The sequence below is a fragment of the Vipera berus genome (assembly GCF_964194415.1).
Source record: "Vipera berus genome assembly, chromosome: Z".
Taxonomy (NCBI): domain Eukaryota; kingdom Metazoa; phylum Chordata; class Lepidosauria; order Squamata; family Viperidae; genus Vipera; species Vipera berus.
This window is the reverse complement of record NC_138205.1, coordinates 89,959,508-89,979,343: the sequence shown is the minus strand read 5'-3', so window position 1 is coordinate 89,979,343 and position 19,836 is coordinate 89,959,508. Positions and strand designations below refer to the sequence as shown.

The 19,836-nt window shown below is 37.8% G+C and overlaps 1 protein-coding gene across 1 annotated transcript in view; it reads right to left on the bottom strand.

The window, feature by feature from the left end:
- Window positions 1-19,836, bottom strand: part of RFTN1 (raftlin, lipid raft linker 1) — a 116,949-nt gene that overhangs the window by 91,039 nt on the left and 6,074 nt on the right. The window contains exon 2 of the mRNA XM_081345669.1: window positions 13,900-14,052. Within this exon, the coding sequence (XP_081201795.1) occupies window positions 13,900-14,044 (145 nt within the window). The 5' untranslated portion in view covers window positions 14,045-14,052. The remainder of the gene's footprint in view (window positions 1-13,899; window positions 14,053-19,836) is intronic.

Below are 19,836 nucleotides of genomic sequence, written 5' to 3'. Positions count from 1 at the left end.
TCCTAAAGTTTGATACTGCCAATTTTTAAACAATTTTCTAGAACCCTGAAACTTTATTAATTCTATAATTTCAAGTCTAGATGTTTGTGATGATGCTCTAAAACCATTATATGTACTATGTCATTTATTTTCCAAGCTAATACCAAATATGGGTCCTATGATGTTCCCTAAAATGATGTACATTTTTGCTATTCATTCATTTTTTTCAAAGATTATGATATCACAGAGGAGGTTCATTACGGAGTATCACACAGTATAACATAAAAGTGATAAAATATGAAACATCCAATTTGCTTTTATTTTTTATATACTCCCTGGAAAATGTATCATGGTCAGTCACCTAAAGCCCTAATAAGCAGGCATATACATAGAATGAAGGCTACTGCTAAGCTTGTAAGCCGCCCTGAGTCTTCGGAGAAGGGCGGGATATAAATGGAATTAAAATAAAAAATAAAATAAATATTGTGAGTAAATTAATACTGTATATTATTCTTGACACAATAATTTATAATTGTATCTGTATTCACTTAGTTTAGGAAGTACTGTTGGAAGACGGATAGTTCACACTGCTTTATTTAATCACACTGCAGTGTTAAAGTTCTTTGTTCGCATAGCTGATGTTAATTGCTTAAAATAGCATGCTTTGCAACTGAGAAATCAAAAAATGAAGAACCGTGTAAGGCATGGGAAGAAATGGTAGTTGATTAAAAGAGGGAGACTATAATTTAAAAATAAATTAACTATGGAAGATAATCTGTGACATTTCCAGCTACAAGAGAAAGCATTACATTAAAAGAAGATAAATAGCTAATAGAATTATTATTTTTTTGCAGGAGGTTCAGCTGTACACAAACCACTTTATGAGATCCCAAATGCCTTAGAATGCTCTATGCTTTCTTTTCAAACTACCCCCTTGGATAAATATTTAATAAATATTTTATGTGCAATTATACATGTATTTGGAAGGGTTTTTCTAATTCTATGTGTGTGTTATAATAACCATTTATTTGTTTTTATCCTAACTCTACTAGCATTTCTTAAGTCACTGCGGATTTGGGATTTTTATCAGACATATATCTAAGTTTTGGGTGAGCTTATCAATGTGACTTTTATTAATATGACTGCAGCTGTGTAGACTGGATTAGATTATCCTCAGATGTCATTATTAGAGTATTATAATTTTTGCTTGTTTTCTTTGTTGGCTTTAATCCAGGGTTCCCCAAAATGATCAATACTGACCCCAAGGCTCGATGGGACTATCTAAGGCATGCATGTCAAACTGCCAGCCCGCAGGCTAGATGCATCATGCCGAAACCACGCCCACCCCATTGCCGGCAATGGGGAAAGTCACGATACGTAATGCAATATCGTGAGTTTGACATGCCTGATCTAAGGGCTTGATATTATTATTATATTCAACAACCTGAAATTATAGCTGCCAGTTTTTTAGCTGGTCTCGGCCTCCATTCACATCAAGTTCTGCCCCAGAATCTAGAATGTCATAATGTATCAGCGTAGTATCTGCATGGATCCAAGCAGTGCAGCTTTTTGTAATTGGCAGTAATATAAATTTTGTCAATGTACAGATTTTTCTAAAGTGATGTCCAAGACTTTTGGGTATGGCACTCAGTATGCTAATAATTTCTGGAATCACCACTATCAGTTTGTGCCATAATCTTTCAGCTTCGATTTTCAGATATTGATACTTCGTGATTTTCTCCAATTCTTTGTCTTCTATTCTATTAACTTCGGCTATTGCCACATCACTTATCCACACTTTCTTCTTTTAATCACAGTTAAAACTGTGGTTTTTATGTGCCAATGCTTTCTTTCTTTGTATTCAGGAATCCAAGTTTATCTTGTTCAGTTTCAATTACTTTTTTATTAGTAATAGTAATAGCAAGTAGTACTATAGGTGTCCTTACGACTTACAACCACAATTAGCAAGCAAACTGGACCAAACTTTGCTAATTTTGCTAAGCAAGACATTTAACCAAGTTTTGTCCCCTTTTACAACCTTTCTTGCCACACTGGTTAAGTGAATCACTGCTGTTGTTAAGTTATGGTTGTTGACTGAATCTGGCTTCCCCATTAACTTTGCTTTCAGAAGGTTGCAAAAGATGACCACATGACCCCAGGACAGTGCAACCATCATAAATACAAACTAGTTGCCAAGTATCTGACTGTTGATCACGTGACCATGGGGATGTTGCCATGGATGTGTGAAAAATGGTCATAAATCACTTTTTTCAGTGTAACTTTGAACACTCACTAAACGAATGGTTGTTAATCAAGGGCTATCTGTATTAGTTAAAGTAGAATGTATTAAATTATTTTCCTATAATAAATGTTTGGTGATCAATGAAGAATCTGCAACTTCATGAAGGGGTCAATGATCTAAAGAGTTTGGGGACTCTAATTCTACAGTTATTGGCCAAAGTCACAATGGCAACATGGATGGCTATATAAATAGATGTACATAATAAATAAATATTGGATCTTTATAGTACAGTTTGAATTTCATTTGTGGCATTTAATTTTAATTTTAATATTGTAATGTAATGACATTATCTAAAGTTATTTTTAAAATCACTGAATTTTGTAACAACATAGTTCCAGATTCTAAACCAACTCTGAAAAGGAAAGCTAAGTCACAGTTCAATGTTAATTCTATATTTACTTTATTTCACTCTGTCAAAGATATTCCACATTTATAAAAAAAAATCAAGGAAGTAGGGAAAATTTATCAGGTTTTCTGCATCTTCAACTAACTGAAATGACAGTTAACAGTATGTATAGATATTATTTACTAGATACGCAAAAACATTGGTTAAAACATAATTAATAAAAATTATTCACTGAAAATGAATTGCTAGGTAAGCTCGCCCTGAAAGAGCATAGAAATGAGAACCATAAGAGGAATGCTGTTCTAAAGTAAGAGGGCTACTATTGAGAATATCGTTCTCTAGAGTCCAAACCCTCCAAGTTCTGTTCGGTTAGACACTTGTGGTATTTTTTTTCTTTCCTAAAGCATTTAAGGCAAGCATATTCTACATGAAGAGATGAATCTAGAGATAACAGGAGCCCAAGTTATGCAGGCTTTTATCACCAGCACCCTGAATTCGGTCTGGAAACCAACTGGCAATGGACAAATACAGTTTTTACAAGATAGATGTAATGCTTTAAAAAAGACTATCATTCAGTAGGCAAGTATCTGTACCAATTACAGCTTCTAAGGGCTTTTCAGAGGCAACCACATAAAAAAATGAACTATAGTAGTAGTCTAACTCAGATAACAAAGATACAAAAGAGTGGCTTTTTTTTTAATCCCATTTATATCCCGCCCTTCTCCGAAGACTCAGGGCGGCTTACAATCTAAAGCACAAATCAATTCTATGTATATGCCTGCTTATTAGGGATTTTGCCCCCCCCCCAAGCGGCATTATTACAAAGTCAGCTTATTGCCCCCAACAATCTGGGTCATTTTACCTACCTCGGAAGGATAGAAGGCTGAGTCAACCTTGAGCCTGGTGGGACTCAAACCTGCACTAATTGCAGGCAGCTGGTATTACTTAAGGAGGCATTAGCCCACTGCTCCACCAAGGCTTCAAGTGCTTAGTGATCCAGGAAAGCAAAGACTAGTAAAAGGCACTAATAGTTCTGGTGGATGATCATCTGAACCTTCATGGGGAAATATACACCCACTGATCCTATTAAACTTCTCCAAAGCATTTCATATTACTGACTATGGAATGCTGCTGTACTGCCCTTAAAGGCTAGAAGTCTCTAGTGCAGCAGCCGCCAAACCTTTGGGCATCAGGGACAAGGTCTGTGGAGAGAGATTTTTCTGAGGACCAGAGGGGGCATGGTTTTGCATGCTACCCGCATCTTGCAGATGGGGCTTTGCTTGTTTTCACAGCCCAGTTTCTGGCATGCTGTGGCCCGGTGCCAATTCAGACTGGGTGTTGAGGACCCCTGCTCTACTATACTTGACTCATTTCTTACCTCACCTTCCATTGACTACAAGCTCTCTTTCCCATCACATTGCCATACCTTTCTTAAAAGTCTTCTAGTCCTTAAGGAGATGCTTCAAAGTGCACACAAAATTACTAGGGAACAAGGGAAGATAACTCATTTTGCAGGAGCATACTTGTATGTGTATCCCATGTTTTGAGGAGCTTGACATAGTCTACTTGCTGAAGAAGAACAAATTCTAAATAACACTACAATTTATTCAGTCTGAAATGAACATAAAAACAATGAAACCACACCATATGGAATAAAATGTGTGAATTGCTTACTCAGGTAAAGCAATTACAATTTATCTTTGTTGGTTCATTAGTGACATTCACTAAAGTTTATTTTTCCCCTCCATGAGAATAATGTACATTCCTCTATCATCAGTTGGTTTACATTAACTCTTAGTCAAAAAACAAGATTTCCCATCTTCTCTCAGTAGGGAAGCTGTCACCACTTGGAAAAAAAGATTTTAACCATCTGTCTATCAAGCAGCAGTTGTGTGGGTGTTTAAGCAATTTCTCATTATTACAAGATGATCTATCAAAATGCACATGTTGGACCTTGGCCATAATCTCCAAACTGCAAGCTTACCTTAGTTGGTTATTAAAAAATTATCCCAATTTGTGTACTGTACTTCTCAAATAATATGTATATGTATATGTGTGTGTCTGTTTATGTGTGTATTTTCTTATGAACTGCTACCTCAGGTTGAGCAAGCCAAATCACAAACATAGGTATGTAACCTGAATTATATGTAAATTGTTAACGATATATCTGCCTTAGCAGCTTTATGCTTAACCATTTTTTTCTTATTATTAATTAAATTTATATACTGTCTAACTCCTTTATGAGTTCTTCATCACTCGAGGTTTTAAAGAAGAGACTGGACAGCCACTTGACTGAAATGATATAGGGACTCTTGCTTGAGCAGGGGGCTGGACTAGACGACCTCCAAGGTCCCTTCCAGCTCTATTCTGATTGATTGATTGATCCTAAGGAAATAAAAGTGATTAAAACAACAAAAATATTACAGACAAAAATGAAGAATGAAGATGGCAAGGATGCCAACAAACTGGACAAAAACAGAAATAAACCCACATATTTGGGGGAGGGGTATACTTACCCTTACCAAAAGCCTATGCAAGGGGCCAGGTCTTCAAAACCCTTTAAAACACCAGCAGGGCGGGGGCTATCCAGATCACGGGGAAATGTACAGTATAAGAAATAAGAGACATGGAAGCACCTATTATTAAATTAATTACTTTGTCCAGTGTTAGTAGGTTCACATATATAACTATGGTTTGTTAACTAAGCGACTAAGTTTGTACCTCTTTCTATATGCAAAGTAAGTGCTTACCATGTATAACTACACTTTTACAGTCATCTGTGTATATGCAGAGTTACTGAAAAAGCTTTCCTTACAATTTGCTGATTAGCTATTTGGAAGTACCAAGGAGACTACTCTGCTTAATTGAAAATAAAATATCATTGGCTTGAAACTTTGTTTCTTAGACTAATTGTAGACATAAAAACAGTACATAAATAGAAGCCTGGGATATTTTCATAAGCTATATAACAGAAAACAGGAATGGGCAGTATTAATTTCTGATACATTGGAGAGAGAAGTGAATATAGGAAAAAGATGCACTCTTCCATGCCCAGACTTACTAATGAAGCATGCACTGAAGCTCTCCAATATAAGCCATGCTCTCTTACCCACTATGAAATTCATTTTTATTTAAATCATTCTATAATCCAAATTAGCTGTTACAAAAGAATTTGTACTAGATCATTTCAGAATATGTGTGTGTGTATACACACACATACAATTTATACACACATACAATATATTTGCCTTTTTATAATAATTCTCTGTAGATTTTTCTTCCTATTTGCTATTCAAAATGGATCATTTAAGCTAAGCTTCTCCAATCTTTCTGTACTACAGATGTTTTTATACATTACTTCAATTCCAAGAACTGTCAGCAACTGCCATGCTGAAAAAGTTGAATTCCTTGCCTCTAAAACGTGCCAGCTATCAGAATGGCCAAATGCTGGAAATAATAATTCAATCATAACATATTATTCCTACAGGAGCTACTTGCAACCCCCTTTTTTGCAACTGGGATAGGTAACTGTCATATCTTCAATCAGCAGCATTTGGCAAGGGAGAGATGTATATATGGCCTTGTATGGATCTTCCTTCCTACTGAATTAAGAGGCATCTTATCCATCTCTGAGTTGGCACAAAATTATGCCAGCCATCCATGTGCACTAACCATCTGACTCACCACCATCATGGATGCTCACACCTGCCTCTTTAGTTAACTTTCTTCCACACTAACCGCTTTGCTTTTGCTCTTGAGCCCGATTTTGTTTTGTCAAAGGAAGTGCAGTGCTGACAAACTAAGAACACCAAAAACAAGACAGGCAGGAAACAACCAAAGCCACAAGGGACACAGTGAAAGACAACAGCGGAATGGTGGCAGATGAGGCTCACTGTGCACCAGAACAGAGGAAGCATGCCCATATCAGCCTGAAGCGACCAATAAGCACCTGATAATCCAAAACACTACAGATAACTCGACAGCACTGCTGATAGAATAGCTAGTGAAGTACCCCAGATGCTATACAACCTACAACTGATGCTGGATACTTTCAGTTTAAGAAGAAAATATGGCTAATATCCAAGGAGAATGTATATTTGTTTCATTCATAGGATGGGGAGAAGAAATAGAAGAAAAATGATATTGCAACACCATACTTGTGCCAATCTTTATACGCAGTGGGGAAATGTGCTACAAGATTATGATTCTCTCTCCAGTTGATCTATCTAGAATGAATACTCTGTTTGCCAGAGTTCAAAACACTTGGGTACTTAATGCAAAAGGGCCAGAAACTAATTACACAGCATCACTGTGGTCTACTTTACACTTATTACTCCACTCCTACACGCTTCTTGATACAGAAAGAAAAAAGAAAGATGGGCTAGATGGAATACTGAGAATGAAAAACTAACAGGATACTTATTTTATCTCTTATTTCTTCTGCTTTTTAATTGAAATAATGTAATTATATTATTCCATACACTGGAAAGTAAGATACTCAAATAATTTGGCAAAACAACCATTGAAAAAAATGAATAAAAATTGTGTGTTACTAGGATTATTTCACTTGAAACAGAAACAAAAAAAGAGAAATTGGGTCCTAAATAAGGATTCTTGTGTCTATTTAGTTACATACAATTTCTTTTTTAATAATCGGTGTCAGAATTATTTATAGGAAAAATTGCAATCAGTTATCAAAGTTGAGGCATATGACTTAGCATATTAACAAAGCCATATTTCACAAAGCCATATTTTTAACATTGTGCAATTCTTGCAGTTCTACAATACCTTATTCTAGCAATTACCGGTATAATCCATCTAGGATTATCTAAGGTTTCATTATGGTAAGGGGAAACAACACCTTGGGACATATGAAAACCTTTGGATAGAGAGCACTTTATATGATAAACATGCGTACATTAATACAGTAAAGATGTTATGGGAATAAAAAAGTTGCCGTAAGAAGCTCTATCCAAAATTTCTCAGTAAGAAAATTGTTTTATACTGTACAAAGTTAACCTATTAATAAACACATAGTAAATATAGTTGGGACTATTCAACTCTGAGGTTTGAAATTGGTGCAATGCACACTTCGGTTATTTGACAAATAAATTTGACAAATTTAATAAATTCTAATTCTAATTTATAAAATTTATTGGCCACCCATCTTAGCACAGAGTAACTCTTGGTGGCTTACAGTCATAAAGTGTATTTTTACATATAAATTAAAACATAAATAAATTTAAACCAAATGTTAAATTCTAATGTAACATGGGGAGGGCAGGGGGAAAGTGGAGGTAGATGGGATATGCTGTTACTCAATTAACCACCTCCACTGTGTTGCTCTACCATTGGGGCCCCAAGCCAACTGGCAGAGACAGGTCTTCTGCCCTTATGAAAGGATAGAAGGGTTGGGACCAGCCTCATATCAGAGATAGAACAACAACAGAGAAGGCCCTCCTCCTGGACCCCATCAGCTGAAATAACTGGATTGACAGGACCCACAGCAGTAGGTCCTCTACCTCCTGCTCTACCAGTAGGAGTGGGACAGGCCAATCCCAGTGAGCTGAGATGGTCCCTCAAGTAGCCTGGACCATGCTGTGAAGGGATCAACAACACCTTTAATTGCACCCAGAAGCAGAGCAGCAGGGACCATTCTTGGGGCCACCAAAACAGTCCGTGCTGCTGCACTCTGCATCAGCGGTAGCTTCCAGATGCTCTTCAAGGATAGTCCCCAAACAGTAGCCACACTTTGCACCAGCTGTAACTTCCAGATGCACTTCAAGGATAGAGCCCATTATAATAGTCCAACTGTGAGATGATCAGGGACTGAGCGACTGAGCGCAAAGAATCCTGATCCAGGAAAGGCCACAACTAGCACATAATACAAAATTGTGTGAAGGCTCTCCTAGCCATGACTACCATCTGCTCCTTGAGCAGGAGTTGCAAATGCAGGAGAATCCCCAAGTTGTGGACCGGATCTATCTGGGGCAGTGCCACCTCATCCAGAGCCAAAGATCCTGGCAAGCGTGTGCACCCAAAGGCATTCAGTCTTGCCAAGATTCAGTTGAAGTCTGTTATCCCCCATCCAGGCCACCCAGGCTCAAATTTCATCTGAACTGATTGGAAAAAAAATAACTGAATGTTAAAAGATTATATGAGCTTTAATTTTTCCCCCTCTAAAAATTTTTAACTACATCAATATAATCTACATTTTACCCCATTTTGAACCCAATTCACTTTGATATATTATATGAGACCCAGAGCATGTGGATTACATTACTTTCCTTTGCATTTATTTTATTTTATATGTAGCTCATATATTTGAAGTTTGCCAATATTAAAAGACAAAGCAAATCTGAAAAATTTAAAAGGTTTAAGCAGGAAATGGATCAAATTTAAAATGCCTAGAAAATAGGTATTGTTATAAGCTACATAATATAATTTCTTGACATGACACAAAATTCGCATTATTATTTTGCACAATGGTTACTAGCCTCATTTTGCATACTGTGAAATTTAAACAGGAAGCACATACTCTTTTTATAGACTCTACATTTCCTTTTCCTACAAAGTAAAAATAGTAATAAACCTTTAATGCTACAACTGAATGAAGAGAATTTAATTTTCCAAAAATAATGCCAGCTAAGTCACAAATCTGAGCATTTTTATATGACTATGCTCTCAGTCACAAACTCTCATTTCATATAAGCTATTTTAAGACAGCAAATGTTTTTAAAAAGAAACAATACTGAATAGATCAAGAAATGGTGTCATATCTTTGAATTATAAAGTAAATTTTAAAAACACAATTTAGTTTGAGATTATTATATTTAATAAAAGAATTATAAATTTCTAAGGAAAACTCAAAATGTATGTAAGAACCTTCTGCCTGAGCAGAGGGTTGGACAAAGAAGACCTCCAAGGTCCCTTCCAATTCTACTATTATTATTGATCATTACACAGTCAGCCAGATGTTCAGACTGGATTTGGCATTTTTGTCTACCTATCGAGTCCTTACCAAGGACCTGGGATAGGCAGATGTGGATGTTTGATGGTATTACAGATATCGTTGCAGGATGGAAAGAGTTCCTAGTAAGGTCACCTTTTGCAATTGACTAATGGTGAATTTGTCAATGCCAATGGTGTTCAATTGGTGCTCCAGTTGTTTTGGGATTGCACCCAAAGCGCCTATTACTATTGGTACTACCCTTGCTTGCCTTTGCCAAAGTCTTTCTATTTCTATTTGTAGGTCTTTGTATTTTGTTATCTTCTCCAGTTCTTTCTCTCCTATTCTGCTGTCTCCAGGCACTGCCAAGTCCACTACTCAGATTTTTTTGTCTTTCTTATCAATAATTGTTAAGTCCAGAGTGTTATGTGGCAGGTACTTATCTGTTTGAATTCTAAAGTCCCAGAACAATTTAACATTTTCATTTTCTATGACTTTCTTAAATTGCTCTGGGACTTTACAATTCAAACAGACAAGCACCTGCCACATAACACCTTGGGCTTAACAACTGTTGATAAGAAAATGTCTGAGACTTCCGGTAGCGCTGCCGCGCCGAATGGCGGCGTTCCGAAGCCGCCCGATCCTGGGAAGCGTCAAAGCGCCCGGAGGCAGCGAAAATCAGCTGTCCCGCGGCACTGGAGCTTCTTCCTCGGGAGAAGAGGGAGAGGCGAGCCTGCCTGGGTAGAGGTAGAGCTCCCCTGTGATTCTCCCAAGTAGTTTGGGGGATAACAGGGTGAGCCCCCTCGGAGCCCAGGCTTTCTCCGCTCTCAGGACGTTTTCGCTCCAAAAGGAGCAGAACCAGACGCGACAACTGCACCTGCTGCTTAGATGGGACTGTGAGTATTTTGTTCTTTGAGAAGCAGGCAGAGCAAAGCAGGAAGATCTGAATTTTCAAGTTGGATTATAACTTTAACTCAGCTTCATTATCTTCTTCAAGTTTCAAGTTTGAAATGGAGTAAAAATGGCACTGGAATGTTTCTTTCCTGTGCGAAGTGAAAACTGTTATATTTTGCTATAATGCAAGAGATACAATTTGCAACTGACTTTACCCAGTATCGGATTTTGATTATTTGAAAACCTGTTATCGAAGGTTAAGAACTTTGCGAGAATTTTTATTTTTTCTTCCCTTTTTCTTCTTTTTTTCCTTTTTCTTTCTTTTTTCCCCCTGAACTTTGAAAGAGGAAATCGAAACCTAAGAGATGGCTGCGAGACATGGGGGAGGGCCTCCAATCTCCAAACCTACAGTACAACCATCCTCCCCCCCACCTCCTGCATTTACACTGACAGATATTCAGCGAGTTGTGATGCAGTTAACACAAGTTTTGCAGCAGGAAATAAAGGAAACAAGGGAAGAATTTGTTAACCAAAACAATCAGATGAGGGAAGATATAGTGCTCGCACTTCAGGGTCTGGCTGTACATATAGAACGCCTGGATGATCGTGTGGACTCAGCTATGGAGTATGTGGAGAATTTGGAAAATAAAATCATTGATGCTGAACAGAAGATTGACAGAGCAGAGGCCAAGATTGACAGAACAGAAGACGAGCTTACTATATTAGAATATAAGAATATGGAGTTTGCTTTGCGTATCAGAGGCCTCAAAGAGAATCCTAAAGAAGACTTGGAATGGGAAGTGGCACGAGCAGTGGCTCCTGTTTTGAAATGTGAACCTGAAGAATTATTTAAGGAAATGGATAAGACATTTAGGGTTAACTCCTGGATTGCTAGACAAAAAAATTTACCTAGAGATGTAGTGATTTATTTTTCCAGGAGATTAACCAGAAATTCTATTATCCAGGCTTTTTATCGGGAAAAAATTCAAATTGCAGGCCAAGATATTATGATTTTAAAGGAGATACCTCCAAAAATTCTTAGAAAACGGAAAGATTTTGCCTTTCTGTCTGATGAGCTTAAGAAGCGACAAATCCAGTTCAGATGGGAAATACCTATTGGAATTGTGGTAAATTATGCAGGGACCAGATACAGATTGGATACAATTTTAAAAGCAAAAGATTTTTATACTAAGGTCCTGAAAGCAGGCTTACCACCGTCTCCTCGAATCAAAAGAACAGAAGTAAGACAAGAAGATAAACAATTGAGTGAAGGGGCAATGTCATTGCCTCTTGAGGAGATGCGGCAGGCGGAGTCTATGGAGCAGAGTTTGGCATTAAAGAAAGACCCAAAAGAACAGAGGATGACAAGAGCTGCATATAAGCGTAGGGAAAAAGAGCAAAAACAAAAGCCTATAACTGGCCCAATTACGCAAGATGCGGCTGTTTCAAAGCTTGTGGGGTGGAGTACGTCCGAAGAGAGCAATAGCTGATCTTTAGGCCATGCTCCAAAGGCTCATGGTCATCAGAGATGGTGAAGTTCCTGACATGGAATGTTAATGGTTTAAATTCACCACAGAAAAGAAAGAAAGTCTGAAACAACATAAAAATGACGTTGTTTGTTTACAAGAGACACATATTGTATTAAGTTCTTTTTATTGGATTATATGCTCCAAGTCAACAATAGTAAAAATTCTTTAAATTTTTACATCAGAGACTAATCGAACTGGATTATAAATTTGTTATTATGATGGGGGACTGGAATGGAGTTTTGGTGCCGTTTGAAGACAAGAAGGGATCCTCTAAAAACTTTTTTAATTCGAAATTGCCTAAAGCTTTTTTTGATTTGAAGGAAGATCTGGAATTATGGCGGGAAAGGAATATGAAAGACAGACTTGTTCTTATAGAAAATATATGAAAGAATCTTTTGTTATAAATATGCATAGGTACCTTGATAGAAAAGGTTTGGGATGCTAGTCTTATTTTGAATTCACTGGATAATGGGGTATTATTGTAGATTGTGATGTTAAAGAAACTAATTTGATGTTGAATATAAGAAGGATAGTTTGTTTATTATAGAAGAATGGGTGTCTAAAGTTTCGAATCTTGCAGATGTTTATTTTTTGTGTATTTGAAAGATCATTCACAGGAAAGATATATTTCAGTTTGGAGGAGATGGATAGATTATATTTAGAACAAATATGGGACTAAAAAGTTCCATTTAGCTTATGAGTAGATTTTAGTGGGATATTGTTATTGGTACTTTGATTGTAGTTATGTTAAAGGGGAGTTAAAGCACATTATGAATTTGGTTAATTGTATATTTGTATAATTCTTATTTAGAATATGATTATTATAACTATAATCCTGTATTTAGCTCTGGGAAGTGGGGGGGAAGTGGGTGGTTTTGGGGTGGGGGGGATTTGGGGATTGTAAAACTTTGTTTTTGTAAAACTTTTCAATAAAAAAAAGAAAGACAAATGTCTGGATAGTGGACTTGTCAGTGACTGGAGACAGCAGAAAAGAAGAGAAAGAACCAGGAAAGATAACAAAATGCAAAGACCTACAAATAGAAATAAGAACGACTGTGGCAAATGCAAGCAAAGGTAGTACCAATAATAATAGGCGCCTTGGGTGCTATTATCATCATCATCATCATCGCCATCATCACCATCATGATGCATGAATATATATAATTCACATTTCAGTCATTCAAGTTCTAAAAAACTGCAACATAACAAGTCAGTTTGTACAAACTATGGAAAACTTTCTTATGTATTCAATATGAGAGTTACAAGCTATAAATAACCAAAATAGTTTTGTAGGTACAAAAAATACATGTACACAAAATATAAATTATTGACTGCAAATGCTGGTTTCACTTCAAATACTCTGTATTGCCTCACAGAAATATAACTCTTTTCTTTAGGCTAAATCACAGAACTGTTGAACGTATATATGAATAGTGCTAAAAGACAATTGTACAATTGTTTATCTAAAGGTTATCTAAGTTTACTAGACAAATGCATCATGCCATCTTTCTCTCTTTCATGGGCACAATGAAAATCAGATCTCTCTTCCTCTTTCATCAGATCATAGAATATCAATGTTGGAGGGAACTTTGGAAACAACTTAGCCAAATTCAAGAATCCACTATGAGCAATACCTAGCATTTCTGCATAATAATGTCTTTGTTATTTGGATCCAAAAATCCAAACTACCTCATAGAACTCACATAATTCCACTTCTGCACATCAATTATTATATCATTGCTCTGTTTACTATAATATATACCTCTCAAAAACAAGCCACAAAAACTTTGCTTGTCCCCTTATGTAGAACTGATACAATGCTGTTAAAACTTTTAAAGCTGAGCTTTTATCATTTTGACTTACATATGCATAGTATGTTGAAAAGAGAGGAAAGACTTACCATTACTTAAAGTTGTAAAATCTAGAAAGTGGTATTCATAGAAAATATCAGTTTTCGTTTCAACCTGGGGCCTCTTCAAAGTGGAATATATGTTTCCAGGCCGTTTGTCATCATGTTTTTCCAATTTATTTAGTCTGCAACCCATTGTAAAAGCTGGTGGCAAGAAAGGGAGAAGAAAAACATGGATGAGCTGTCTAAATAACTTCATTAATACAAAGTGTACTTATTTTATTAAGAACCATTAAACTTTTCATAGACTTTTCAGCAGCATAATTAAATACTTAAATTACATTCAATCCTATACATCAAATGCATCTCTGGTTATGAATTTATCTTTCTTTAAGCAATATGTTCCTCAAGCAGTAAGAAGAATGGGAAGGAGTACATTAACCAAATGCGCTCACTGTACACATCCTGCTATCTTCTATCTGCTAAGAATATCTTTGTCGCAGAGTTATCTTTCCTACTAAAAGGATTCCTCATGCCATTTAAAACCTTGGTTTCATAAGCTTTTTAGACATGCAAGGGGTCTCCAATCTTTCATAAGGAGAAATGCTCCCCAATCTCTCTCCAATAAATGGCAAATGATAGAACAAATAAAGGGATACGACAGAAGAGGTGCTAGCAGCAACATCTGACTTTGCATGATCATAATAGGGTGGGAAGCCTAAACTTTAATTATCTGTAAAGCTATGATTCCCAGATTTCATTAGAAGTCTGGTATATACCGGTAGTTTATTTTCTTATGGCATACTTTTTTTTCTTATGCAGTCTGAGGAGCAATTTTTTAAAGGAACTATAACCTCAATCTGGGAATTATCCTTTCCCTTTTTAACATTGCTCCCTCCAAACTGTCCCCACAAGACGTCTGACCACAGTGTAAATTATTTAAAAGCCCCAAACAGGCAGAGAATAGCAAAATAGCCAATACAAAGGGGGGGGGGGGGAGAGAGCATCAATTTATTAAAATAATTGTTGTTTTTTTAAAAAAAATCTCCTGCTCCTTAAAGTGCACCTGAAAATTACTCAGAGGATTAAAAAAACCCACCTTGTAGTCAATTTTTATTTTTTAAAAGACAAAATGAGAAAAATCTCAAACATCATCCTAAACTATTTCTGGATAATTAAATTAGTAATCAGCCTCAAACTGTATGAAATGAAAAATGAACTGAAAACAAGATTATATGAAACATGATGAGCAGAAAAATATTTCTAAAACAGTACATTCTACAATGTAAGATGATAGACAGAAGAAAAACTCATTTTTTTTATTTAAGTGATCAAATTATTTAAGTGATCCAATAATAGCCCCATGAATACTATGATCTTGAAACTCTTAAATCATTAAAATGCTCAACCATTTTAATAACTGAAAATCTATACCAGGCTGCATACACTATTAACAGAACGTATATATTATTGTAAACATCACTAATATTGAAGAAAAATGTAACATCAAGATTTAAAATTAAATGCTTTCTAAAGTTTGCTGTGATAAAAAAGGGTAGCATCAAAAGCAGAATACTCTGCCTCATCACATACAGCATATACTTCTGAGAGTTAGACTACTCATTTCATACAGCAACTAGCTGTGAAACTCTTGATTTATCTTTTGTAAGATGCAACAGAAACTAATAAATTATTTTGCAAATAAAGGAAAACACTTCCAATAAGAATTGGGCAATAATAATCAATAGCAACAGCAAGCAAACCTATGTGCTAGAACATGAAACATTATCAAGAAACAAAAAGCTATTGGATAGGCAGTCTTTCATGGAAGAGAGAGAAAAATGGCTTAAAGTGGTTGTGTGGTTTATCCAAGGACATCAAGATATTCAATATGGTATAAGTTCTTCAAAAGTTGGTTTAGCACTAGGAAGACCTAGGTTCAAGCCTGTCGTCTACCATAGAGCATCACTGATTTTGGAAGATTCTTTCTTAGTCCAATCTATTACACATCATTATGCAGTACATATAAGAATGAAAGGAGATCCTCATATAAGCTAACTTTAGTAGGATCTACTAAATAAAAAACAAGGGAACAGCTGTTTTTTCACATCCTATCAATTGTATTGTATATATAATACAATGGGTGGTAAAACTCTTAATGGTGAAACCATCAGGATCTGAAAGGCAATTATGTCTTTTGTTTTGCTTTATTTTTTACTTGTTTATACAGATCTCTCCCTGACCTTCCCCCTCCCGTAGATTCTATGTAACTCCTGAAGAACTCTAAGAAATGAAGGCTAGAGTGACTGACAGTGGGGAAAAAGCAGCAGCAGTAAATGTGATTTAGTATAAATAAGAACCCACAGATAACCTACTATGGGGACAATAAAGATGTCAAGGCATAATTATTCCTCTGCCCTTTCTGCATTTGCAGAATATCGGCCAGCTGCACTCTTGAAAGTGTCTTTTTGGAGAAGGGTGGGCTGAAAATCCAGGCAGTGTAAACTATGATTATCTGGCTAAGCACTTCACAAATAAAATTACTCACATTTACTCTGAACTGAAAGTCAGACAACCTTATTAAGGTGACAGAGGTGATTCCTTGTAATATTATCTGGGAGACTTCTAAAGCTGTGTACAGTACCCCAAGAAAGTGGTCAAAATCCTCTGGCTCTACCATTGTAGATGGAAACCGTACTCTGCCTGACTAACAAAAGCAACCAAAGAGGGGATTAGATTCTAAAAAGACTGTAATCAATGCCTTTTTCAAAGAAAGAGATATCCTAAGCACTAGTTCATCTACTAATCTTAGAAGCAGGTTTGGACAACTAGAGTAGCCATCTACTGTCTAAATCAAACATGTCAAACACAAGGGTCGCGGGCCGGATGCAGCCCAATATGTGGTTCCATCCAGCCCGGGGACTTGCTCTGGAAAGAGCAAAGGACCGGCCCGCCGCACCTTGGCCCAGCCCAGGCCGACCAGGCGTTGATCTACAACCTAGTTGCGGCCATCAAAGCCAGAACGTGTTCAGCATTAAATCCATGGGGCAGTCCCACCCCGCCGGATGGGTGTGGCCAGGTGGGGTGTGGCCAGGTCGACATTACTCACTTCAGGGGTGCCTGGGCAGGACTGGGGCAGATCTGAGTGTCTTCGGCAGAGGAGGATGGGACCGGGGCGCACACTGGGACATGGTCCCTCCCACCCTCCCTCTCTTTCTTCCTTCCTTCCTCTGTTCCTTCTTTCTTCCCTCTCACCCTCCATTCCTTCCTCTGTTCCTTCTTTCCTCCCTCCCTTTTTCCTCTCCTCCCACTCTCCCTACCTTCCTCTGTTCCTTCCTTCCTCTCACCCTCCATTACTTTTTCCCTGTTCCTTCCTTTGTTCCTTCCTCCCTCCCACCCTCTCTTCCTTCCTTCCTCTGTTCACCTTCTCATCTCTTTCCTTCCCCTGTGCTCAGGAAGGGGTGATGGGAGGGGGAGAGATTGCCAGCACTAATATGCTGCTGCTGGCCATTCCTATACCATGTGGGGAGGCAGGGGTGGTCCCGTTGAAAGGGATGCCTAGTGGCTGCGAGGCGGGAGGTGCTGGTAGGGGGGGTTGATGCTGATCTACAACCTGGTTGCGTCCATCAAAACCAGAATGCACTCGGCCTAAGATCCACTGGAACCAGCAAGGAGCTGCCTCGCCACCTCTGCCCCGTCCCACAGGTATGCGCACAGGAGACGGCCAGCACTGGCGTCCTGGCTGAAGTCAGCCTGCGGGACAAGACAGCCAGCAGGGATGCCAGACTCCGCTTGCGCACGCACCCAGGGGGTGGGGCGGGACTGCCCCATGGATTTAATGCTGAGCACGTTCTGAATTTGATGGCCGCAACTAGGTTGTAGATCAGCACCTGGTCAGCCTGGGCTGGGCCAAGGTGCGGTGGGCTGGTCCTTTGCTCTTTCCAGAGCAAGTCCCTGGGCCGGATAGAACCACATATTGGGCCGCATCCGGCCCGCGGGGCTTGTGTTTGACACGTCTGCCTTAAACAATGTTTATACTATTAATACAGTTAAAATATAAATGTATCGATTTTCTTTATGTAGTTTCTAAACTCATTCCATGAGAACCAACAAATGATACATCAGCAAAGTAATTTTTGATAATGGTGTTATCACTCAACATAAAGGGAAAGTGAATGGTATTGTGAGGAAGCAAAGAATGAGAGCCAATTCGGAAGTTAAAGTTGGAAAGAAAAGATACCCAGGAAGAGATGTGTGAAATTTAAAGAAAAAATACAATTGTATACAAAACAATTTACGTAGATGATGAAAACAAGGAACATTAGCAACATTCTGGAGAAATTTAGTGAATGAAATAAGATGTATTAAGCTGGACTGCCTGTTCTCATCTCATATCTTCTGCCTTTTATTTCTACTGCTCACTATTTGGTGCTCTGTTTGTTGCTTTCCCCAGAATAGAATAATGTGTATATGTATGTATGTGTTTGCTTAACAAGTCCCTTGGGTGATGAAAATATAATTTTACAACTAATGCTCACCTTTATGACCTTTGCAGCCTCTCCCTCTCAGTCAAATGTTCACCATTACAGTCAATTAGTTGATGTTGATGTTGATGTTGCTGGTCCCTGACCCATTTTTTTCCTTCCCCTTGTCACAAAGCAAAGGGATTGCCTATTTTTTTCCTGAAATGTTTTTTTTTCTGCAGCACAGCATGTCCCTAAAAATGTTAACCTCAGGTTAACAAGCTCACCTCTGTGATCTTAATTAGGCAGTTCACAGCTGCTGCCTGAAACTAACAAGATTTTAATCAATTTTACATCTTTGGTTTTTAAGTGGCTTGGAACTTGAAACCAGGATCACACTAGGGCTAGGCAAACTGCCAGCATCAGCACATTCCTTTTGTTATGTATTTCCCATTTGTGCCTGCTTATTCTCTTTTAATCCCTTTTTTCCAATGAATGTAAATGCAAACATTCTTTTCTTGCTATATAGTATATCCCAGCACAAAGGTAAGCATTCGAAATGGCGTAGTAGTAAGAAAAAAGAGCTTTAAGATTTGCCCCTTTATCTAGCATCCTTGTTAGTCAAATTATGGAAATTCTCCCTGTTGATTCAGCTTATCCAGCTGTTTGGGCTCATGTACTTCTGATACTGCAAAGGAAATCTGAAGTTGTAAGCACAGTTGAAGTAACATGACTTTCCAATTAGTGACTGTGTCATTTAGTGACCAAGCTGCAAGTTCCCACTATGGTCACTAAAGAAGGACAACCTGTATTTATGCATATATATGTCTTCAAATTATTTCTTCCTTTTCTATATAATAATTTCAGCTTCACACAATTCTTTCTATAAATTCTCCAACAAAGTTGTGGAGTGCCATGGTGGTGAACCTATGGCATGCAGATCAGCCAGGCGGGTGTATGCGAAATCGCTCTGCAGCCCTAGATCCAGGCAGCAGAAGCATTTTCCAGGCCTCTGAACCACGGATTGGGCCTCATGCATGCCCCAAAATTGCCAGGCGGCCATGGATGCGAGCTCCAGAGGCTTGGAAAACGCTTCTGCCGCCCAGATCAGTTGGGGGGGGGGGGGAAAATTGCTCTGCAGCCCTACATCCAGGCAGCAGAAGCATTTTCCAGGCCTCCGGAGCACGGATCAGGCCGCTTGCACACCCCAAAATCGATCTGTGGCCATGGATGCGAGCTCCAGAATATTTGTAAAAGTATTTGTAAAAAAAAAAAGTACCTATTTCTAACTCTTGCTTTAATATAGCTTTTCTCAAATGTCAAATTGTATGGTGTGGTATATATAAATTTTCAAGATATAAATGAATAACTATGGACAGAACAAGAAGATATGAATCGTAACATAAAACTAAATATTTCACAAAAAAGATTAACAGTAAAATATAAACACCAATGAAAATCACAATACAGGCAGTCCCCGACTTAAAGACCACAATTAAGCCCAAAATTTCCATTGCTTAGAAAG